Source organism: Hyperolius riggenbachi, chromosome 5, assembly GCF_040937935.1.
Source record: "Hyperolius riggenbachi isolate aHypRig1 chromosome 5, aHypRig1.pri, whole genome shotgun sequence".
NCBI lineage: Eukaryota > Metazoa > Chordata > Amphibia > Anura > Hyperoliidae > Hyperolius > Hyperolius riggenbachi.
The window spans coordinates 157,949,655-157,975,674 of NC_090650.1; the positions used below are offsets into that span (position 1 = coordinate 157,949,655).

The 26,020-nt window shown below is 42.7% G+C and overlaps 1 protein-coding gene across 1 annotated transcript in view; it reads left to right on the top strand.

Moving 5' to 3' along the window:
* The window catches only part of EEPD1 (endonuclease/exonuclease/phosphatase family domain containing 1), a 276,122-nt gene that overhangs the window by 202,855 nt on the left and 47,247 nt on the right, over positions 1 to 26,020 (top strand). Inside the window, exon 3 of the mRNA XM_068236395.1 lies at positions 6,772 to 6,882. Coding sequence (XP_068092496.1) covers positions 6,772 to 6,882 — 111 coding nt within the window. The remainder of the gene's footprint in view (positions 1 to 6,771; positions 6,883 to 26,020) is intronic.

The window sequence follows — 26,020 nt, forward strand, 5'->3', positions numbered from 1 at the left end:
AGTGCTCTTGCGAACTTATGTATGTTGGGGAAACTACCTAAAAAATGTAAAGTCAGAAGTCAAAGTGATGATGTGAGCGCTTGCATCATGGGAGTTCATCCCTGCTCCCATAAAAAAGCTGAATAGTGGCAAATACCTGCTGTTTTTAAGAAGGTAAATTTATATTTAATACTAACAATATGTATAAGCAAGTGTGTACCTGAGTCACATTCCTGCGGAGAATAATAACTAACCATTGTGATATTATTAACCCTGAAACTACCCTGGTGTGTCTTATGACCTAAAAGCATTTCCCAAATTCCCAACTCTGGGTACTAAAAAGTTGACATGCTGTGTACAGTTTAAAATTTATAATCAAATATCACCTGATGTGACTTTACATACTCAGCTGTGATTCTTTGATGAACTATGAACAGAGCTAGTGAGACAGAAAAGAAAAAAAAATAAGGAACGCTTCAAACGTTATCTCACATGTTTATATTTGCAGATAGTATAAGCCTCTTGAGGTTTGTGGACAGAAAATTAAAATAAAATAAATTGTGTGTAAGAGTTGTAAAGACTACAGTATTACTGTGTACTAGTATACTCATAGTCGTATTGGTGATAGATGACTTGATGACATAATGTTTATTAGTAGGGAGATGAAAACAAGTCACTCAGCAGAACTCCTAACCTTACCTTTCCTGGGTTTTACATTACGTTCTAATTTGCAATTTGTAAGCATCATCTCATTCCTCAGCATTACATGCATGTTAAATCAATAGCTACTAAGTTGTTTTTATTGATGCCATTAATTTTTAATATCTGCTGTACTCCATAGGCATAGTAAATAAAGCATACAGTCTATTTTTTTTTATTGAAACTGCAAGGGGCACAACTGTCTATCAGCCTCCATTATCTGCTCTATTAACTTTTTACTGGTCATACATACTGCAGCAAACAGCTGCACCTCTCACCACCATGCTTTGGCCCTGTGTCCTCTCCATGCACACCATTATATTACAGTGTTAGTTTTGCAGGTGCACAAACTGAATTGTTTACCATGATGCTGCCTATATATGCCCTCTACTAGCGGCCCAACAGTCCAGATTGTTATTTCAGATGTAGTTTTTAAACTCCTGAGTGTTTCTGGTATTCATTCTTGCCTGGCTATTTCAGATCATTCGGATTAGTTATCGGTCTGGTCAGCCTTACTGCCCATGATCTTCAGCTCCAATTTACACCTGGCCTTATCGACTGTCCACATCCTGTTTATTATATTACCAGGCCTGTCTGACTACTCTTGATCTGTCTACCTGTTACCAGCCTTTACTTATCTTTGACTTGACTGATTTTTCAAGCCCCAAAACTTAGCTTTTAACTGGACTATCTACAGCCTTACTCCCACAGCTAGGTTACTCCTTTCCCAGGTCAATTTCTGTCCTATTTTATACCCCAGAAAAGGTAGCCTGGGTTACCCCTATCACACACACAAATTCTAATGATGTGCAGATATTACCATTAACAGGCAGATATGAATGACGTGCAAATATTAACAAAGTAAGAAGTTATCAATGATATGTAGAAAATACTATCTGTAAGCAGATAAGCAGATATACTGTAAATGACAAGTAGATAATAACAATATACAGATATTAATACCATGCAGATAATACCAACAAGATGCAGATATCAGTGAGACGCAGATATTACCAATGACAATTGCTGTGTAATATGTTGACACTGTAATGCTGGGGGGTCATACTTTCTGACCACCCAGCACAACAAGGCTGAGAGCTGGATAATGGAAGAGGCTCCACAGATGGACACAGGAGTAATGAACAAGGGAGTAAGATTGCCCAGAGCAAATGCAGCTCTGGGCCGCCTATCAGGCTAGATGCTATGTGATACAATACACAACAGATGTAGTCGGTAACAGATTTGGGTCATACACGTTAATTCAGATGTGTCGTATTGGAAGGATTAGGCAGATTCGTAGTCGAGAGGCAGGCAAAGGTCGGTACACAAAACAATAAAACAATAGATGTTACTTTAATAATATTACTAGAATATTGCAAATAAATTATAAGATATATAACTACAAAGTACAAGACTGACTGACTAGAGTACATATATAGCGTGCTGATGCGCAATATATGAAATGTAGCTCTCAAATAACTCACTAGCTAAAGCACAAGTAATAATAATTAACAAGACAGACAACAGACAGACAGACGGAATGCTCAGCCAATCTAGTCGCTGTTTTAGCGACGGCGACATTCACACTGAGATAGACAAGACTAACAGGTAGGAGCAAAACTAATGGCAACCGCTGCTATAGTTCGTCCTCAAGAACAAGGCTAGAAGGAATACTACCAGTCACCAACGTGGTGCTGGCAGAATCTAGCGATCAGGATCAGAAGGATTTCACTGAGCCCCCGCAGGTCAGCAAACATCCAGCAGACATGACAATACAGAGCAAGGCATTATACATTTACAATAACAACTTTCACAGCATAGACCCAACGACAACTCAGAGAGCTGAACGCTATGACGGGCGGGGTTTGAAATGGGAGGCAGACTTTTATGCTGGCATCAGCCAATGGATGCAGGTATGCAAATTCCCACACAGCTGAATGGTAATCATTTAATCCTGAGCTGGCTTGATTACCATTTGCTAGCTGGCTGTGAAAGCAAAGGACTCCCATAAGAAATACATGCAGTATTATGTAACAACATGCATGTAGGAAATCCAGGGCTATCTGGCCTCAGCTCAGCTGCAACAAGCAATTGGTGGAATGACAGCATCCTGAGCTGCCCTGAATTGCAGAGCGATTGCAAATGACAATGAGACTTATTGCGAATGCACAACGAATGCAAGCAGATAAGCCAGACCTGTCCATTTGCAGCTCCACTGCAACAGACAGAACACACTACAGGAGGGATCCTTATAGACACATTATAAATATCATAATAATAGTAATATAACTCTGCTGCAAATAATACCAGTGACATGCATATAGTGATTGTTAATTTGTAGTGGCAGGCAGGCAATGATTGCTATATACTAGCAGCAGGCAGGTAGTGATTGTTATGGTGGCAACTAATGATCCAATATTTTACATCCAATCTTACCATTTCTATGTAATATAAGGGAACTACCTAAATTATCCATTCAATAAATTCACTCAGTTTACCCTTATACTACATAAATTTGGTAAAATTAGATGAAAAACATTGGATCATTAATGGCCACCTTAAGGATTCTACGAGCAAGCAGATAGTGATTGTTACATTGTATTGGCACACAGGTAGTGATCAAAAGATTCCAGTGACAGGCAGGTAGTGATCCACAGTTGCTAGTGGTAGGCAGCAGGAGGTAGTAGGTGACAAGTATTGACAAGAAGTAGATGACACGTATTGACTCACAGTGTGTGATGAGTAGTGGCAGCTTCTAGGGGGCAAGTAATGGGTACTGAGTAGGGACAGGTAATGGATGTCAAGCAGTGATAGCTAGAGAGGTGATGAGCAGTAACAGCTTGGGATTGATGAGTAAAAGAAGGCGGTGACGAGCAGTGACAGTATAAGGTGAGTTGTCATGACAGCAGGAGTTTACAGCTCTCTTTCCTCCCCTGGTGCTAGTGGATGGAATTATAGGACTCTCCAATGGTTACTAGGTTGGCTGCATAGCACATCACGGAGTACAATCCTTTCTTCTTTGCTGTTTCCTGCATCTCTTTCCTTCCACAATCCATGTGTGAGGGGCAGGACCTTTTTATTCATTCTTTCACTTGCATTGCCACGTTTTGTCCAATCCTGTGGCAAGTTTGAAAAGAGAAATGGATGGCAGCCAGCAGGAGATCCAGCTGTGCATCCACAGCTTAGACCAGCCATGCTGGGAGAGCATAAAGGGAACTCACTGTGATATGGGGTGCTACAAGTGTATCTCTGGAATGTCTGTCCCTAAAAATAACCCTGTACCTACCTGACATCTAACCCTTACAGTTCAGTGTAGGATATTGCTTATTATTATTTAGTATTTATATATCTTGTGCAGCGCTCTACAGAGTATATTGTCTTGTCACTTAACTGTCCATCAGAGGGGCTGACACTGACAGTCTAAGTCTGTGTATGCATAGTATAGTGTATGTATCATAGTATAGAACCAATATGGGGGAAACCAATTACTTTATCTGTATGCTTTTGGGATGTGGGAGGAAACCGAAGTGCCCGGAGGAAATCCACCCTGACATGGGGAGAGCATACAAACCCTGTGCAGACAGTCCCGCACTGGAATTCGAACCGAGACCTGGTGCTGCAAGGTGAGAGAGCTAACTACTGCGCCACCTTGCTGCCATGTTTATCTCATTATGGCACAAGTCACTTCAAGAACCCTTTAAGATTTAAAAGTAATAAAAGATTAAACATCAAACATTACTGCAGTCAATAAGGGGTTAAGTATTTTGCAAGAATTAAACACCTTATCTCAGCTGAAGACCTACCTACTCTAGTTCATGCATTTGTATCCTCCTGCCTGGACTACTGCAATGCCCTGTTCCTTGGATCCCAGGATAAGGTTCTACATCCCTTACAACTAGTGCAGAACAGAGATGTCGCGAACCTCCGATTTTCGGTTCACGAACCCCGTTCGCAAACCTTTGCGGAAGGTTCGGTTCGCCGAAAAGTTCGCGAACCGCAATAGACTTCAATGGAGTTGCGAACTTTGAAAAATAGAAAAAATTATGCTGGCCACAAAAGTGATGGAAAAGATGTTTCAACGGGTCTAACACCTGGAGGGGGGCATGGCGGAGTGGGATACATGCCCAAAGTACCGGGGAAAAATCTGGATGTGACGCACCAAACTCACTGTGTAACGCACCGCAAACAGCTGTTTGCGTAGTGACGGCCATGCTGGACTGGTGCGCACCATGGCGAGAGTGTAGGCCATGGCGGTTTTCAATCCCATATGGTCGCCGGGCTGTGGTAGCTCAATGATAGAACAACAGTGACTGTCCAGCTGATCAAATTTGGTCTGTCCACAATGAAGCAACAACCTTATTATCTTCTTGTATGTAGGTAGGCATAGGTAGGTGTCCCAGTAGTTAGCTAGGCATAGGTAGGAGTCCCAGTATAGTTAGGTAGGCATAGGTAGGTGTCCCAGTAGTTAGCTAGGCATAGGTAGGAGACCCAGTATAGGTAGGTCCCCTAGTATAGGTAGGTAGGTAGGTGTCCCCGTATAGGTAAGTAGGTGTCCCAGTAGTTAGGTAGGCATAGGTAGGTGTCCCAGTATAGATAGTTAGGAAGGGCCTGGCTGGCACAGTAATAACAATTACCAAGGTCCAGCTGCAACAGATAGGGCTGTATAATTCAGTGAGCAACACACAAAAAAAACACATCAGGAAAACATTAGAGCTCTCAAAAGAGCTGTTGAGGGGTGCTATTTTAGCAATAACAATCAGCCAGGAGCAAGCCAAGAGCCTAACTAATCTCTCCCTAGGAGAACAAGTCTGCAGCAGCTGTCCCTAGTCTGTCTCTAGCAGGCACACGAGTGGGTGTAATGGCCGGCAAACCTGCCTTATATAAGGGGGGGTGGGGCTCCAGGGCTTAGTGTAGCCTGAATGGCTACAATAGGCCTGCTGACTGTGATGCAGAGGGTCAAAGTTGACCCTCATAGTGCATTATGGGGCAAATCGAACTTCCGCAAAAGTTCGCTTGGTCCAGGCAAACGCGAACCCCCAAAGTACGCCTGGAACCGTTCGCCGGCGAACTGTTCGCTACATCTCTAGTGCAGAATGCAGCAACCAGACTCCTTGCCCATTCCCCCTGCAGCTCACACATCTCCCCAGTACTTCAACCTCTTCACTATTTGCCAGTAAAATGGAGAATACATTTTAAGATCTGCCTGCTGACATTCAGGCTCTAGTCTTAGTCTAGGCTAAAAATCCACCTCTTCTCCCGAGCCTTTGAGATTGCATAACGCAGGGTCATAGTGCTTTAAATCCCCAGGGAGAAAAGCACGTTATTATTATTATTATTATTATTATAAGTTTATTTGTGACTTTGAATTCCATCATACCAAAAGCAGAGGCAGGAGATCATAGAGAAACCCCAATGTACCTAAGATTGGACTAAAATTGATATACAGTGTGTACAGGACCCTATGCAGATTGAGATAAGGAAAAAAGACCTATATAACAGTAACTTGTCCACAGACAAGTTACTACCAGGTCAACAGAGCAAACTACACCATTAAAGTTGTAGTATCTTATTACTGATTTTGCAGAGAGGTCTTTCTCTTTAGAGGTTTATTACTATTATTTCTAGCTCTTATTACAGGGTTTTCTTGTCTGTAAAAATTATTACATTACATGAAAACTGGACCATTTTGCATTGAAACACATAAATACACTATTGCACAATAACCAGTAAAGTGCCAAGTGCTGAATAAGTCACAAGACTGTAGTTCAGCGAATGCCCGTTCTCTTTTCTGACCAGGTTTCGACCTTTCGCTGTCATCAGTAGATCAAATATTTACACTGTGCTTATTCCTCCTACATATTCCTTGATGGCATTGCCATATACTGTACATACAATAAAGTCATTTGTTTCTACATAGCATAAGGACACAGAGGAAACTTATTTTTGCTCCATAAAACGGCAATTTGGCTATCATTTAAATGAATTAACAACTGTCGTAACTACTTTACAAAATGTTTAATTTTCTTTGTAGTAATTGAATTTAGCTTCTGATAAGATATCACCGTGTAACTTGTACTTTGTCTATGTCTGCAGTTTTGCTCAGAGTTAAACCAGCCATCATTGCCTAACATTCGCAAGTGGAAAGGAGTTAGAGGATCATGGAAGTGTGTCATTTCTGAAAAGTCATCAACTAGCCCAAATGAGGTATGCACTTTTCATATTGCTGATTTATGTTATGGATTTTATCTGAGAAAGTCTCTACTGCTGCAGAAGTCTTTCTTAATTGGTTTTCTCAGTCATCTGAGCAAGCTTTCATTTTTTTTTTTTTTTTTTTGGCAAGGTAGTTATCAGCAGTTTTTTACAAAATTTTACAAAGCTGTATAAACTTAAAGCTGTACAAACTTCAACCAAATTGATGCAATTACGTGTATTTTTTATAGCTGAAAATGATTAGTTTTCCCAACTAAACTGTGACTGTGTTGTTGTTTTTTTCTTTCTTTGTAGACCCACAGTTTACAATAGCACTTACAGTTTAGTTATTCCTCATGACACAGTAAGATATTTAATTTAAAAAGTGAATTATTCTGAACGTTTTATTACGTCAAAGACATTAGCCATATGCAAAAGGGCTATAGGGCCTATATTCATATTCTATATTTTTTTGTCCATTATGTAGGCTGGTATTACAGCAATGGCTGATTTAACCAGCATAGTTCTCCAACTTTTTATTATTATACATGATTTGTCATCTTCTACACTATGTACAAATGCATAATAATTGAGGGGATACAGACAATTCATAATTGAGCAGATCAGCTGTAGAATTGTCTGTACATGTGGAATATATGTACACACCTCATACAGTAGTGCTGGTGACAGAAAATATCATATTAATGCAGAGAAATTATCTCCATCTTGCTTTAAGCTGATTATATATGTTTTAAAATGTTTTGCAGATTATTTGCTTATAATCATAAAATCTTGAAATTCGCTCAGAGTTATTCTTTAACCAGAGTTAGATTGTTGGTTAGAGTAACCCTTAATGTCATTTTCTGCAGTAAGCTGTTTGTTCCCTGTACAAGGTTATGTTTATATTAAGATAGTGCTGGAGAAATGTTCTGACTACTCAGTTCTGGCTGTAATGCCTCCTTAGCAAGCCTTGCCCATCAGAGATATACCTGTATACCGCAGAAGCTAAGCCTGCTATACGCTGATATATTAACCATGTATAGATAGTGATCATAGAGTTATTAAGTAATGAGTTGATCAATGATAGATCTATATATTAAGGTAAATAAGTTTGTTTTCTATATATTTTAGCATGTATTAAAGCAGATGGCTGTTTGTTATGAATTCCAAACCAAAACAATAAGCCATGTGATCAAGACAGTACAACCTGTGACCACAGGGGGCGTTCAGAAATCCCCATTAATGATGTACCAGAGAACATCCAATATTTTTAGAACATAAGATAAGCTTGAACATACGCATATATCTTGGCGTCCATCAGATCCAGAAAGACGTCAAAGAACACCACTTGGGTCAAAAGATCTAATTAAAATTTTATTGATGTACTTTTGATTAGAAAAGACGTAGAATGCTTACGTTAATAATCCAAGTAGCGTCATACATGTACGCACCTGCTCAGATAACCCGATAGTTTAAAATGTCAGAATGTACCAGTTAAAAATAAGTTTGAATTTTGTGTGTCACCATAAAATCCCTAACAGACGCCATCTTAGAAACTTTACATTAAGCCCTGGCAGGCTGGCATATTTTATCATTGAGCCTGAAACTCTACTGAGATCGACTGAGGCCTAGAGACACTACCTTCCACTGTGATTCTAGAACCCAGGAGAGGTAATATGCATTATTCTTGGTGAATTTATTGACAATAGCTTATATAAACGTTAAAGATTTGTCATTTCAAACTTCAGCAGTTTTTTAAGTTTTTTAGATAACTTTTTATACTATACTTCACAATCAGTAAGCATTACTATTTAAATGCAATTGCAAGCTTAGGGACAACTACCTAGCTTTGATTGATTAAGATATATCTACTTAAAGTTCTTTGTACAAGAATAGAACTTTATATATCATTTTTAAGGATAAAGCTATATTTGTGTGTACCATACACGGTACAATCTCGAGAGGTAAGAATTATCAATGGAGGATAAAATCTACAGCAGAAAAGTTGCTATATTAATATGGACTTGTTTCACTAAAGGAACTTTGAAAATGTATTTTGTATGGTGGACAACAACTGGAGAGATGTATATTCCTGTATATATGCTTTATCTATTTTTATATCAATATAATTTTATAAAATTCAACAGATGAATGTTGCGTTTTTTTCCAGAGGTAAACCTGTAAACCTATAAATATTCTGTTTATAGTGAGCTACGCACCCACTACTGGCTAATATTGATTATGACGACTTTTAGGCTGGCCTTTTAAGTAGTTGTTAATCATTTAAGGCAGATATCCATAAGATATTTGACACTGGAGCACTCTAGGAGAGAGACTCTTACCCTTTGGAGCTTACAATTTAAGAGGTAAATGGTTAGTGATGGTAGGATAAGGGAGACTTTGTTTAAGGCCATAGTGTGGTGGTCAGTGATGAATTAGTATTTCTTTGGGAAGGTTTGGTGTAATTGCCTTCTTAAAACAGAAGGAAATTTGCAATAATTCAGTTATAAATGAACATTTGTGGTTACCCACAATGCACTACTACTAAATATGCAAATTATCCCTTTTCGCCCTTGTTAAGCCAAGACATTTGGTTTCAAGACTACTCCTCACGGTTTAGGGCCCCTAAAATGCCAGAGCAGTATAGGAACCCCACAAATGACCCCATTTTAGAAAGAAGACACCCCAAGGTACTCCATTAGGAGTACGGTGAGTTCATAGAAGATTTTACTTTTTGTCACAAGTTAGCGGAAAATGATTTTTATTGTTTTTTTTTACCAAGTGTCATTTTCCGCTAACTTGTGACAAAAATAAAATCTTCTATGAACTCACCATACTCCTAACGGAAGACCTTGGGATGTCCTCTTTGTAAAATGGGGTCATTTGTGGGGTTACTATACTGCTATGACATTTTAGGGGCCCTAAACTGTGAGGAGTAGTCTTGAAACCAAATGTTTCAAAATGACCTGTGAAATGCTAAAGGTACTCATTGGACTCTGGGCACCTTAGCGCAGTTAGGGTGCAAAAAAGTGCCACCCATGTGGTATCGCCGTACTCGGGAGAAGTAGTACAATGTGTTTTGGGGTGTATTTTTACACATACCCATATTGGGTGGTAGAAATCTCTCTGTAAATGACAATTTTTTTATTTCTTTACACACAAATGTCCATTTACAGAGAAACGTGTGACTTTTGCTAGACAACCTTGCCCTAACGCATTGCGCCAGTGTGAAATAGCACTAAGCGACCCTTGTGTGCCTACTGCTGTGTCTGTAGTTCCCTAGGTTCTAAAAGTGTGCCTTCTCGTGGTACCTCTCATAACACTCCCCTAGGCATAGGCCAGGCTGGTCAGGACAGGAGGGACAGTAAACGGGGGTGTCACGCCTTATTCCAGCCTTGCTGCAGACATGACATCTTTTTCTGGGGTTGCGTTGAGTTGGGGTACTGGAAATTGGGTAGGCGTAATGCCTTCCATGCAGCCGGCTAGTTGCATTTGGGGGTTGGGCTCTGGCACCTTCTGGATACAGGAGTGCCGAAACGATCTCTTCCTGGAATTGAAGGAAAGATCCAGTTCTCCCAGCCTTACTGTAGAGAACAAAGCTGTTGTACATCGCCAATTGAATTAAATACACAGAAACTTTCTTATACCAGCGTCTGGTTTTCCGGGAAATTAAATAGGGCCCTAACATCTGGTCATTGAAGTCCACCCCTCCCATGTTGGCATTATAGTCATGGACGGCGAGGGGCTTTTCAATGACCTCTGTTGCCCGTGTAATTTGTACTGTCGTGTCTGTGTGAATGGTAGACAGAAGGTAAACGTCCCTCTTGTCCTTCCATTTCACCGAGAGCAAGTCATCGGTACACAAGGTGACAGATGCAAGACAGGACTAGAGTGAGGTAGCCAAAAGCGACTATGGCAATGGCCACCTCGCAAGAACAGGACTAGGAGAACACAGGCTAACAGAATGAACGCTTGCTAATCTAGTCACTGCCTCAGTGACAGCAAGCATTCACAAGACTAGAGTGAGGTAACCAATTGCAACCGCAGCAATGGCTACCTTGCACAAACAGGACTATGCTAGCTAAGCATGGGTGATCACGCTAAGCGCAACCTACAAAAACGTGCTAAAAACTGACTAGCTGAACACAGGATATCAACAGTTCGAGTACGTATATATCAGCGGCACTGATATATAACGCGAATACTAGGAAAATAAAGGCTGACTAGAATATGTATATATTGGCGATGAACCAATATATAACATAAGCAAGGGAGACTAGCTAGATCTGGAACAATACAGCGAACTAACTAGGCAATACAAACAATACAAATTCTCTGCACTAGAAGGAGTACGTATATATGTCCCCGTGGGAAATATATAATCAAAGCTCCACAAGATAACGGAACTAGAAAGTAACAAAACAAGGAATATTATTCACAGTATCAAAGGACCCAGTAACAGCTTAGACAGAGCTGAAACTATGACAGGCGAGGTCTAAAAGGGGAGGCCGACTTTTATGCTGGCATCAGCCAATGGATGCAAGCATGCAAATCTCCACACAGCTGAATGGTAATCATTTAATCCTGAGCCGGCTTGATTACCATTTGCTAGCTGAAAGACTATCATAACAAATGCATGCAGTCCTATGCAAGATCATGCATGCAGGAAATCCAGGGCTATCCGGCTGCAGCTCAGCTGTAGTAAGTCATTGGTGGAATGATGACAGCATCCCGAGCTGCCCAGACCTGCAGAGCAATTGCAAATGACAATGTGACTCATTGCGAATGCACAACCGAATGCAGGCTGACAAGCCAGAACTGTCCGTTTGCGGCTCCACCTCCATGGACAGAGCACGCCACAGGAGGAATCCTTACAACATGTTCATTTTCAGTCCCTGCAGATCTGGCAAGAGCTTGGCAAGATGCCTTATTCAAAACTATAGACACCCATTAACAATCAGAATGAATCACAGAGCATGTGCTGGGTCGAGAAATCCGTGATGGGGAAAAAGAGATAACTAATGTGGAAGCAAACACTGGAAGGTACTTATAAAATGGTTCAATTAATTAGATTAAGGTTTGCATATCAGAATCAGAATCAGAATCCTTTTATTTCACCAAGCACGACTGGGTCATGCCCGGAATTGGTTTTAGCAACAAACAGGCACAAAGTTGGCAATACATTGAATTTCGGTGACACACGGACAGTAGAAGATATGTTGCTGCAGCAAGCAAAAAAGACAATGAGAAAAGGACAGTGCGAGATGAGATGGTAGCAATAACAATGGTAGCAATAACAATAACAGTGCAAAAAGAAAAAGATAAGTAACAATGAAGGACAAAGGACAGACTTTTAAAGTAAAAGTAAAAATAACACTCTCAGTAACACGGGCTCAGCAACTAGAGAGGTGCATCCTTGGGGAGGGGGGGGCTTAGTTGGAGTTTAAGAGTCTCACTGCTGTGGGGAAGAAAGTGTCTCTGTGTCTCGTTGTTTTGGTGTGGATAGCACGAAACCTCCGGCCCGATGGTAGCCATGTAAAGAAACGATGACCAGGATGTGATGGATCGTTGGCAATCTTCTTTGCTCTGGACCCCAACCTGGAGTTGTGAATGAGCTCCAGTGGGGGGAGGGGCTTCCCAATTATTTTCTCCGCTGTTCTGATGACCCTCTGTAGTTTGTATCTGTCACTGGCAGAGGCACCAGTATACCAGACGAGGATGGAGGAGCAGAGGACCGACTCGATAGTTGCAGAGTAGAAGGACTTTAGAAGTTCTTGGGCCATGCCGAACTTCTTTAATTGACGCAGAAAGAACAGCCTCTGCTGGGCCTTCTTTTGGGTTAAGATAGTGTTTGCCTTCCAGTTCAGGTTGTCTGAGATTGTTGTGCCCAGGAGGCGAACACTGGATACTCTTTCAACTTCGGATGCATCTATGTAGATCGGACCAGGGCTGGTGCTCTGCCTTCTGAAGTCAATGAGCATCTCAACAGTTTTGGTGGTGTTGAGAACCAGCTTGTTCTCCCGGCACCAGTGGCAGATCCTGTCCACCTCCTGCCTGTAAGCCTGCTCATCATTCTTGTTAATGAGGCCAACAATGGTGGTATCGTCAGCGAATTTGATTACCTTAACGGATTACTCTATACCAATCCCTTCTGATGTTATTCCTACTCTAATTTTCCCACACTACTCCTGCCCAGGATCTGGACTCATGTCCACTCCTATATGTAGATGTGGCAAACCATCAATCCTCTTGAAAAGTCATGGATTCTTGACGTTGAGTGATTAGCTATCACCCGTTAGTAATCAAGTGTATGTACGGGGTCAGCACACCAAAGCACAGCAATGCACTGTCTTATTCCAAGAACTTTATAATATTGTGGTTGCATACCTTGAGAATGGAAACCCTGCATGGCTTTGACAGAATTATTGGGATTTGCTGCAGATCTTGGAATAAAACAATGGATTGCTTATAACATAGCATGTTTACACAATATACAAAATGCTTCCGAATATGAGCATTCCAGTCTGCCTGCTGCACAGTATTATCATCCCAGTCCTTTTGCTTCAGTATTTTATTATTCCAGTTCACCTCTTTAGATTTCACTGTAGATTACCTGGATGCCAGTTCACCTTTATTATATATTATACTAGCTGATGGCCTGGCATTGCCTGGGTATGTATTTGGCTGGTGCTGGCTTCGCCCACTTTTTCTAACCCTAATACACAATTACTCATTTACTCAATGACCTAGTTTGTGAGCTTTGTTGTCTTTGGCATCAATAATTTGCATTGAAATTAAACAAATCTAAAAGGCTGTGGCTCCACCCCCTTTTCTGAATTTGAACCCCAGTCACCCAATGACCAAGTGTACCAGGTTTGAGGCTGGTGCTATGGACAAGCCTGGGTCATCCAGAAAAAAGATGCTGAAAGTGATATGGACAAGCCAGGCTCGTCCATGCCGCGAGGGAGATTTCTAGCTTCTCTGCTTGTCCGGCTCTGCTTTGTTCACTATTATCAGATTCCGTGGGATGGCTGAATGCCAGTCAGCACACTATGGATAGCGATCTGTGCTATCCACAGTGTGCAAACATCCATCCAGCCATCCTAGGGAGTCCTAAAAGCAGACCTGGCAGAGCAGAGAAGTTCTGGCAGCTTCTCTGCAGCAATCCTCCCCTGTGATCGCTTGCCCACATGCCCGCAGCAACCACCCTCTCCCCCTTCCCTCCACTGCGATCAACCTCTCCCTGCAGCCATCTCCCCTCCCTCCAACGATCTCCACCCTCTCCTCTGATAACCCCCCACTCTTCCGATCTCCCCCCTCTCCTCCCCCAGATGCCTGGAGCTTCCTGGAAGTGAAAAATACTCATGTTCAGCAGCAGTTGCACATCCTCCACTGCCGCATACAGCTCTGTCTGTCTACAGTACCGGGACGCGGCTTGATGATGTCATCAAGCCGCATCCCACAGCGGCATTGTAGACAGTAGATGGAGCTGTACGGTGGAGGAGGATGTGCGATCCCGTGGGACAAGCACTGTAAGTATTCTTCACTTCCAGCAACGGCCAGGGATCTGAGGTGGGGGCAGGGGGCCACTGCAGGTAGGTTGGAAAGGGGGGTGCTAAACCTATAACCTGCAAAATGTATACTTAGCTAACCTATACTTTCTGAGGCATCTATACCTGGCCAACTATACTACAGCACTTATACCTAGCTATAGTGGGGGCACCTATATCTGAGTAACCTGTACTGCAGCGCCTATACCTGGCTACTTATACTGGGACAACTATACCTGGCTATACTGCAGCACCTATATCTGAGTAACCTATACTGTGGCACCTATTTCTGGCTACTTATACTGCGCACCTATACCTGACTACCTATACTGGGGTAACTATACCTAGCTATATTGCAGTATCTATACCTGAGTAACCTATACTGTGGCACCTATACCTGGCTACCTATACTGCAGCACCTATACCTGGCTACCTATACTGGGGCAACTATACCTAGCTACACTGCAGCACCTAAACCTGAGTAACCTATACTGTGGCACCTATACCTGGCTACCTATACTGTGGCACCTATACCTGGCTAGCCTATACTGGTGTAACTATGCCTGGCTAATCTATACTCACCATTGGCCCTGCTGATCCCTTGTAGTGTACCTCTGATAACTTCCCCAGTGTCTTCCATGTCCTTAGGCAGATATGCTTCTCCCTCGGCGATTACATGTTCCCTGGTGATTGATGTCAGGGCCACGCAGAGTCATCAACATCTGGCAGCAAACAAATTTTATTTTCTTGTATTAAATTCAATAAAATAACCTGTATTGAATTCAATATTTAAAAAAATAAATAAAAAAAATGCTTGAATAATATTTGAAATTAATTGAAACACTTTTTGCGCAGAAATCCTGGGGAAATTGAACGCTAGGTGCAAGAATGGCAGCAATTAAATATTCCCTTTGAAAATCAATAGGTGAATTTTGAATAGGTTTTTGTAGGCTCCACCCACTTTTTTGAATATTAATCCCAGCCACCCAGTGCCCAACTGTGCAAAGTTTGAGAACCCTACCATTACTAGTGTAAGACTGGCTGCAGTTTACATTTTCCTAGTGAAATTTGTATTTGTCTCTACCCACTTTTTGGTTATGAAGATAAATAGTATCCTATATGTTATTCCAGGTAATGTGCTATGTGTGTGCCAAATTTCATTCAAATCTGTTAAGCCATTGTTGCGTGATTAACAAACATCCAAACTTTCGCACTTATAATATTAGTGAGATTATATACACCAGAATTCCAGCTAGGCAACTTTGTGAAACATTAGGAAAAGTCTTTTATTTACAAATCATGGCCACACCTTTTGTTTCAGACTTTGCCTGGCATCTAGTCTGGCTTTGCTGGAACCCTGCCTCATGTCTAATCTGGTTCAGCTGAGACCTTGCCAGGCATCCATTCTGCTTCTACTGAGACCTTGCCTGACATCTGGTCTGCCACTGTTGGAACCCTGCTTCATGTCTAATCTTGTTAGGCTGAGACCTTGCCTGGCTTCTAGTCTGCTTCTGCTGAGACCAGCACTGTAGGCACGTGCCTACAGGCACCTTATGTGGGTATGCTGCCCCCCCCCCCCCCCGAACGTCCCCCTGGAGTCACATAAGAGGCGACTGCTGCATCACTTCCATACATCTGAGTAAATGTCCCCCCACTCCGCTTCCCTCCCTCCAATTAAAATGTCCCCCACTCCGCTCAGTTCCCCTCCCTCCTTCCGATGTAGAAAATGGTGCAGGCAGTGGCGTGACAATAGGGGCACCTGCGGTGGGGCCCCTCTTTTTTGGGGGGGTGGAGGGTTCGCAGCATGGGCATGAGAGAGCATAGGCACATATCGGTGGGGAGAGGGGACAGTTGGCACCCCAAAATGGCCCTGAGCGGGCCCGGGGGGGGGGCATCCACATTTTTGCAAGGGGGCCTGGTGATTTCTAGTTACGCTCCTGGGTGTAGGCATCGGCTCTCACCATCCATCTCACTAACAGCGGCTCTGCTCAGCTCCCGGCGTAATTATTCTGGGTACAAGGTTCCTGTTCATACTTATTCTTTTGAGTGTCTGTTCAGCTTACCTATGTGGACTGCCAGTCTGCAGCCCAGACTGCTTATCTTAGGTGTCATACTGCATCTTGGCATGCCTATGTCTAATGCTAGTCAGTTGCGCATCCTGATGCCAGATGGCTGCCCGGTGTTCTTGCTGCCTGACCTGGCTTTGTCCAGTGGTAGCCTGGTGTCTGGTCTGCCTCTGTTGGGTGTCAGTCTGTTGTCTGGTGTGTCCGCATGAATTCCACTTCATGTGTAACAAGAAACTGCTCCAAATGTGAAATCTGGGAACATCTCTAATGTTTGGACTACACCAATGACGTTGCAGGCCCCAAAAAGCAGCTTACTCCATAGTCAAATTCTGTTTTTTTCAGAGACTTATGACATTTGACACCGGATGCATTTCCTGACTTTTTTCTTTTTTCCACTATGTGTGCTGATGATCCTAGACCAATGTGCAATTTTAAATATGCTTTCACCTTGCCCAGTTCTAAACCTAGCCCCATTTGGAACAGCAACATCCAAGACTACAATATCTGAATACCTCCCAATTTTTGAGATAAGAAAGAGGGACACTTAAGCCACGCCCCTGCCACACCCCTAATCATGCCCCCGGCACACTCCTAGTCACACATACCATAAAGATTTCAAAAGAAAAATATGCTGTTTTATAATTCAACCCACACTGGTCCATTCTAACTGTGTTCATTTTCCTTTATATTAACATTTGAAGATAAGAAATATATCAATTTAAAGGATGGGAATAAAGTTTAAGTCAATTAAACACATTTTTAGTAGATAAAATACATATATTTACATAGATCTGTACATCATCCCTGAAAAAGAGACAAATGAGTAAGAAAGAGGGACAGAGGGTTAGAGTTTCCATAGAGGGACTGTCCCTCCAAAAGAGGCACAGTTGGGAGCTATGAATTTGGACGCTGCTTTGGAAAGAGGGGCATACTTGTCATATTGCCCTCTGGATTTGACTTTCCCATTTTTGTGTCTCTGCATCAGCTAAGCCTTACCAGTTCATAAAATATTTGTCCTGATCAGTCTGGCTGTCCATTTGCTCACTCCCAGCTCTGATGATCTTCTCCTGGGATCTCTTATTCACGTTTCTGACCTATTTTGTTTACCTATTACTTTTCGATTCTCTCTTCCTGGATTGCTTACCACCTGTTAGACTACTTGCTACATCCTGACTACTTTCCTTCTAGTTTCCGTATACTTTGCTTGGTTTATTGACCATCTGTTGCTGAACTTCCCCTTTGTCATAACTGTATTCTTGCTACAGTCTAGTTCCTCACTTGGATTACTGGTTCCAGGGTTACAGTATCTGTCACCTGCCTTTACCAATAAACTGTCTTTGGCATGCTTGTTTTCATTGCTAAGTCCCTACCATGTTTACAGTTGCTTTAGGTGGGAAGGCAAATCTCTTACTGTGCACATCATATGGTATAAGCTAAATATTGTAACTAGGTGCTCATACAGATATCAGTGTACAACTTCACCATGCGCTAATCCAGTAAACCGTTGAATGTCGGCACACCAAAAGTTCTACACAGTGGTTTGATAGTGTATCAAGATGAAAATAAAACATTTCAAAACATGAAATCATCCCTTTGTCAAGGACAATAACAGTAAATCCACATCTAAAAGATTGCAAACATAAACCCATCAGTTTGATGCAGAAAATAGATGAACAATCATAGTAGTAATCAGGAAAATACTACTATACTAGTCCTTCTCCAAGAATTTGGAAGAAGAAAAACTTCTAAAAGATAGAGACATAAAAGATAAAGACGGCTGGCTGGCCCATGATGCCAGGTGAAGCAGCTTCATCAGGCAGCATGGGCTCTGGAGCGACATCCCACCTGCCTCAGCCCCCACCCCCCTTCCCCCGGCTGCTTCCTATGATAGTCCCGGCCGGCCCCCTGGCCTCATAGAAGTTAGTCAGAGCAGCACGACCTGGCTGCTGTGTGCAGAGGAAGGAAGCAGGACAGTGGTTCTCCTGGTAACAGGTTACAGGAAGTTCCTGCATATCCGCCAGTACAGGGAGGCGGGGAGGGAGGGGGGAGAAGGTTGGCCACCTATATGGCTAATCTATACTGGAGGCAACTATACTACCTATGCTGGGGCAACTATACTACCTATACTGGGGCAACTATACTACCTATACTGGGGTAAACTATACCAGGCTACCTATACTGGGGCAAGTATACTACCTATACTGGGGCAATTAGACCACCTATACTGGGGGCAACTATACTAGCTACCTATACTGGGGCAACTATACTATTTGTACTGGAGCAACTATACTAGCTACCTATACTGGGGCAACTATACTACTTATACTTGGGCAACTATACTACCTATACTGGGACAACTATAGTAGCTACCTATACTGGGGCAACTATACTAACTACCTATACTGGGCCAACTATACTATCTACCTATACTGGGGCAACTATACTGGCTACTTATACAGGGGGCAACAATACCTGGCTACCCTACACAAGTTTGCCTCAGGCAGCAAAAAGTCTAGAACCGGCCCTGGATAAAGATCCTACCCCTGTAACCTCGTACACTTTAAGAGACCAAACCTCCACGGACATCCGTATTCAGGATAGGTATTTACCATTATCACTACTGTGTAAGAACCAGAGATGGATGAAGATTGTGAAGATGTGGAGTCCATTTGGGTAAATATTCATGGTGGAAATAAAGGTTGCCAATTGCTTATTGGGGTATGCTACAGGCCACCACATATTCATCAAGCTGCAAAAATGCAATTACTAAACAGATTGAAAAAGCTGCAAGTAAAAATGAGGTCATAGTTAGGTGACTTCAACTTTCCAGACATTGACTGGAGTATTAAGGCTACCCATTCTGGTAAAAGCCAGATTTCTGGCAAAACTACAGGACAGTTACCTGACTCAAATGTTAACGGAACCAACTAGGGGGAATGCGTTACTGGATTTGATCATTTCAAATAGACCAGATAATGTATCAAATGTGCAGGTTAAAGAACATTTTGGAAATAGTGATTACAACCTGATAACGTTTGATCTGGTGACTGATAGGCCGCGGTGCAGCGGGACCACTAAAACTATGAATTTTAGATAAGTAAAGTTCAATCAACTCAGGCAGGCAGTAAGTTTGGTGAACTGGGATAATGTGCTACAAGGGAAGGACACTGAAGGGAAATGGCAAGCTTTTAAACTTTTCAATCTATATTGTAGTATATTGTAGTAGATATATCCCATATGGAAACAAAACATCTAGGAATAAAAAAAGCATTTATGGATGAATGGAAAGGTTAGAGATAAAATTAAGTGGAAAAAGAAAGCCTATAACAGCGTTGGCGAACCTATGGCACGCGTGCCAGACACGGCACGCGTAGCCGAATCTGCTGGCACGCCAACGCTGCTGCGCTATGAACTGCATGAACTGGCCGCTGTACAGGGCTTCGGGTGCCATCTTCCCGTAGCCCTGCTATTGCATTCAGCGCGAGCGCGGGAGATATGCAGAAGGATCGTCTGGGGGAGCTGCGCGCCAGGTCAGGTGAGTACATTCTGTAACTTGAGTACATTCCTTTTTTTGCAGGCAGGGCCGGTTTAAGCAACAATGGGGCCCCAGGGCAAAATAAACCTGGAGGGCCCCCCCAACAGATACCCCGGAGCAAAAAATGGCATTAAAGAGAATCTGTATTGTTAAAATTGCTCAAAAGTAAACATACCAGTGCGTTAGGGGACATCTCCTATTACCCTCTGTCACAATTTCGCCGCTCCTCGCCGCATTAAAAGTGGTTAAAAACAGTTTTTAAAAGTTTGTTTGTAAACAAACAAAATGGCCACCAAAACAGGAAGTAGGTTCATGTACAGTATATCCACACATAGAAAATACATCCATACACAAGCAGGCTGTATACAGCATTCCTTTTGAATCTCAAGAGATCATTTGTGTGTTTCTTTCCCCCATGCACTGAAGTTTCAGGCTGCTCTTTTCTTCCTGCAAACAGCTTTGCCCTTGTTTGTAATTCCTCAGTATGTGAAAGCCCAGCCAGCTCAGAGGACGATTTATCCAGCTTGTAAAAGATAAGAGAGAAGAGAGAAGCTGCTCTAATCTAAATAACACACAGGCAGTGTGCAGAGAGGGGCCTGGAAGGGTGAGTTCATAGCAGAACCACAACACTGAAGAACTTGGCAGCCTTCCAGACACAGGCTGACAAGTCTGACAAGAGAGAGATAAGTTGATTTATTACAGAGATGGTGATAGTAGAACGTGCTGCAGTAAGCCAGAACACATTAGAATAGCTTTTGGAACTTGTAGGATGATAAAAAACAGGATGCAATTTTTGTTACGGAGTCTCTTTAAGGGACCTTTTTTGCAGCGGGTATAGTCAGGGTGTGAAGCCCCAATCGGTCGGAGCTCCACATTCTGGCTACCCCAGCCTGCATGGGGGACAAGGGGTTAAAAAGTTTCAGGAGGAGGGACCCCACATAATTTAAAAAAAAAAATTCCCACACTCTAAACATAAAAAAAATATTGGGAAATTAGGAAAAAAATGCCAGGGATCTTCATACAGCCATATTGCGGCTGTATAGCGATCCCTGGCCAAAGCGCTGCGGCTGCGTATGGACCCCCTGGAAACCCTGTCAGGAAATTTATTGCTCTTTCTTTTGATACATGTAAAATTACACTACCGTTAGGTACTAAAAGTGACATTTACCGCATTTAAAAGTATACTTTTTTCCTTCGAAACTTGAAAAATCGATTTTCTAAAAAACTATAAGGTCTTTTTGAAAAATTGTTTTTTCCTCTTATTCCCAATGATCTCCTTAACATATCCTGCAAATTGAGGGTTTCTAGAATATAAGGTGGATTTCCTATTAACCATAAAAGTCGGCTGGTTTTTAAAGAGAACCTGAGGTGTGTTTGAAGAATGTGATCTGAATACAGAGGCTGGATCTGCCTATACAGCCCAGCCTATGTTGGTATTCCAAACCCCCCTAATGTCCCCCTGCACTCTGAAATCAGACATAGATCACAGCCGTGCTGTGCGGCTGTGTTTACATCTGTAGTGTCAGTCTCGGCTGCTCCCCCGCCTCCTGCAGAGCTCCGGTCCCTGCCCCCCCCCCTTCCCTCTAATCAGCGAGGAGGGAAGGGAGGCAGGCGGGGACCGGAGTTCTGCAAGAGGTGGGGAGAGCAGCAGACTGACACTATAGAGAAAAACACAGCCGCTGCGACACGCTGTGTGTCGACAGCACAGCTGTGATTTATCAGGGATTGCAGAGTGCAGGGGGACCTTAGGGGGGTTTGGAATACCAACAGAGGCTGGGCTGTATAGGCACATCCAGCCTCACTATGCAGATCACATTCTTCAAACCCAGCTCGGGTTCTCTTTAAATGTGTATTTTTTTTCCTTTGAAACTTTAAAATTGATTTTCTCAAAAACTATAAGGTTGATTTGAAAAAAATTGTTTTTCTCTTGTAGCCACTGGGGGCCCCTACAAGCTCTGCCCTCGGGCAGCTGCCTCCTTTGCCTCTATTGTAGCGCCGGCCCTGTTTGCAGGTGAAATGTTGCCCGATGTGTTTATTTTCTGGTGAAATGTGGCCCACTGCATTTATTTTCTGCTGAAATATTGCCCACTGCGTTTATTTTCTGGTGAAATGTTGCCCACATTGCATTATTTTCTGGTGAAATGTGGCCCACTGCGTTTATTTTCTTGTGAAATGTTGCCCACATTGCATTATTTTCTGGTGTAATGTGGCCCACTGCGTTAATTTTCTGTTAAAATGTGGCCCACTGCGTTTATTTTCTGTTGAAATGTGGCCCACTGCCTTTATTTTCTGCTGAAATGTGGCCCACTGTGTTTATTTTCTGGTGAAATGTGGTACACTGCGTTTATTTTCTGCTGAAATGTTGCCCACATTGCGTTATTTTCTGCTGAAATGTTGCCCACATTGCGTTGTTTTCTGCTGAAATGTGGCCCACTGTGTTTTTTTTCTGCTGAAATGTTGCCCACTGCGTTTATTTTCTGCTAAAATGTGGCCCACTGTGTTTATTTTCTGGTGAAATGTGGCCCACTGCGTTTATTTTCTGGTGAAATGTTGCCCACTGCGTTTATTTTCTGCTGAAATGTGGCCCACTGCATTTATTTTCTGCTGAAATGTGGCCCACTGCATTTATTTTCTGCTGAAATGTGGCCCACTGCATTTATTTTCTGCTGAAATGTGGTCCACTGCATTTATTTTCTGCTGAAATGTGGCCCACTGCATTTATTTTCAGCTGAAATGTTGCCCACATTGTGTTATTTTCTGCTGAAATGTGGCCCACTGCGTTTATTTTCTGGTGAAATGTTGCCCACATTGGGCTCTATTCATAAAAAACTTGTGGCGTAAATACTCGTAGAGGTAAAATACCGCAGCGGTATTTTACACTTCAGGGTGGTCATTCAAAAAAATCTTGAAAGCTGCGATGCAAGAGCGGAGATCTCCCGCTGAAAGCTGGCGGTAAGCTGTCGGAAGGCATGCGGAAACACTTCAGCCGGCAGAGTCCCTCAGTGCACTTCTCTCTCTGGGAGGTCTGTCCCATTCACTTGTATGTAATCCGCAAAATCAGAGGAAGCGGTATTTCCCGTCCACATACCGCTTCCTCTAATCTTTATGAATGGCCATTTTGTTACTTTTTTCTAGATAAATCTAGAAAAACACTGGAGAAGGCGAAAATTTCTCGCTCTGCTGGGGGATTGTAGATTTTCATGCGGGAACAGCTTTTATGAATGCCCACTTTGCTAAATGGACGGGAAAATCCGCTGTTTTGAGCGGAAAACTTGCGGTAAGGTTTTATGAATAGAGCCCATTGCGTTATTTTCTGGTGAAATACTGCCCACTGCGTTTATTTGCTGCTGAAATGCTGCCCACTGCATTATTTTCTGCTGAAATGTTGCCCACATTGCGTGATTTTCTTCTGAAATGTTACCAACATTGCGTTATTTTCTGCTGAAATGTTGTACACATTGCGTTTATTTTCTGGTGTCTGGGGTAACTGTTGCTGCATTTATTATTTAATGGTCATAGTTGGCTATTTTTGCTGCTTTGGGGTTACGACGGGTATACTAATAAATAGCATCACACAGTTTCTGCACACCCATGATGCGAATCCTCGTTTCACCACATCATGGCAGAAACACTGCTTTCTTATGCCTCGCCGTTACATCATTATGTTATCTCACACAATATCATGGCCACGCCCATTTTTTGGCACGGCTGAACTCGGCCTCTGAAAGGTTAGCCATCACTGGCCTATAAGGTACTAAAACAGGAGGCACCGAGGCTGCATTAAACAATTATAAGGAGTGCAGTAAAAGTTGTAAAAAAGAAATTAGGCTGGCAAAGATTGAAGCTGAAAATCAAATTGCTAGGGATATCAAATCTAACCCAAAGAAGTTTTACAAGTACATCAACTCTAAAAAAAGAAAGGTTGACTGTATTAGACCCCTAAAGGATGAGGGTGTGAACTCAATGGTGGATGACTAAGGTAAGGCAGAGTTATTGAATGCTTTCTTTGCTTCTGTCTTCACAAGGGAAACATGACTGTTGCAAATTACAGATGCAGAAGAGTCTCAATCTTCCAATTGTAATATTAAATACTTAACTCAGGAAGAAGTGAAGGCAAGACTAAATAAATTAAAAATAGACACGGCACCTGGCCCGGATGGCATGCATCCTCGGGTCCAAAGGGAATTAAGTTCAGTTATCGATAAACCCCTTTATCTTATCTTTTGTGACTCTCTTTCAACTGGCAGAGTTCCAGCACATTGGCGTACAGCCCACGTTTTCCCATTATTTAAGAAGGGCAAAAAATCAGATCCAGGAAATTATAGACCTGTAAGCATAACATCAGTTGTATGCAAACTATTTGAGGGGTTACTAGGAGATACTATACAAGACTTCATAGTAGAAAGTAATCTCATTTCTCAGCATCAGCATGGGTTTACTAAAGACAAGTCCTGTTTGACTAACTTGCATAGCTTTTATGAGGTATTGCACACTAATGTGAATATTGGGAATGCTGTAGATGTGATATACTTGGACTTTGCAAAGGCCTTCGACACTGTTCCCCACAAAAGTCTGGTGCAAAAGTTGAGGATGCAAGTACTGGGGAAGAGTATGTGTGCATGGATTAGTGTTGGGCGAACACCTGGATGTTCGGGTTCGCGAACGTTCGCCGAACATGGCCGCGATGTTCGGGTGTTCGCGCCGAACTCTGAACATAATGGAAGTCAATGGGGACCCGAACTTTCGTGCTTTGTAAAGCTTCCTTACATGCTACATACCCCAAATTTGCAGGGTATGTGCACCTTGGGAGTGGGTACAAGAGAAAAAAAAATATTTTAAAAAGAGCTTATAGTTTTTGAGAAAATTGATTGTACAGTGGTGGGTGAGCGGTGTACTACTATTCCCAGCAGCGACACAGAGCACAATGCTATACAGTGGTGGGTGAGCGGTGTACTACTGTTCCCAGCAGCGACACAGAGTGGCAGTAAACACAATGCTATACAGTGGTGGGTGAGCGGTGTACTACTATTCCCAGCAGCGACACAGAGCACAATGCTATACAGTGGTGGGTGAGCGGTGTACTACTATTCCCAGCAGCGACACAGAGCACAATGCTATACAGTGGCGGGTGAGCGGTGTACTACTGTTCCCAGCAGAGACACAGAGTGGCAGTAAACACAATGCTATACAGTGGTGGGTGAGCGGTGTACACAGAGTGGCAGTAAACACAATGCTATATAGTGTGGGTGAGCGGTGTACTACTGTTCCCAGCAGCGACACAATGACTGGGGGGACCCTGGCTAGCCTGGCTGGAGAGAGAACTACCCTGCCTGCCTACCCAAAGCTAAACCCACAGACAAATGGCGGAGAAATGACGTGGATCGGGTATTTATTTACCCGAACCACGTGACCCGTTCGGCCAATCAGAGCGCGTTCGGGTCCGAACCACGTGACCCGTTCGGCCAATCACCGCGCTAGCCGAACGTTCGGCCATGCGCTCTTAGTTCGGCCATATGGCCGAACGGTTTGGCCTAACACCATCGGGTGTTCGGTCGAACTCGAACATCACCCGAACAGGGTGATGTTCTGCAGAACCCGAACAGTGGCGAACACTGTTCGCCCAACACTAGCATGGATAGGGAACAATGGCTCATACTCAAAATGGGTGACTGTTAGCAGTGGAGTCCCACAGGGGTCTGTAGTGGGTCCTTTGCTCTTCAATGTATGTATTAATGACCTAGTAAATGCAGTAGAAAGCAATGTTGCTATTTTTGCAGATGATACAAATTTGTGCAGAATCATCAACTCTTATGAAGATATTGACATATTGCAACATGACCTGGATAGGGTGGTTATATGGGCACATAAATGGCAGGTTCAATTCAATGTTCAAAAATGTAAAGTCATGCATTTTGGTCGTACCAATGGTCTAACACCATACAAAATAAACGGGATACAGATGGGGACATCAAACTTGGAGAAGGACTTAGGAGTACTCATCG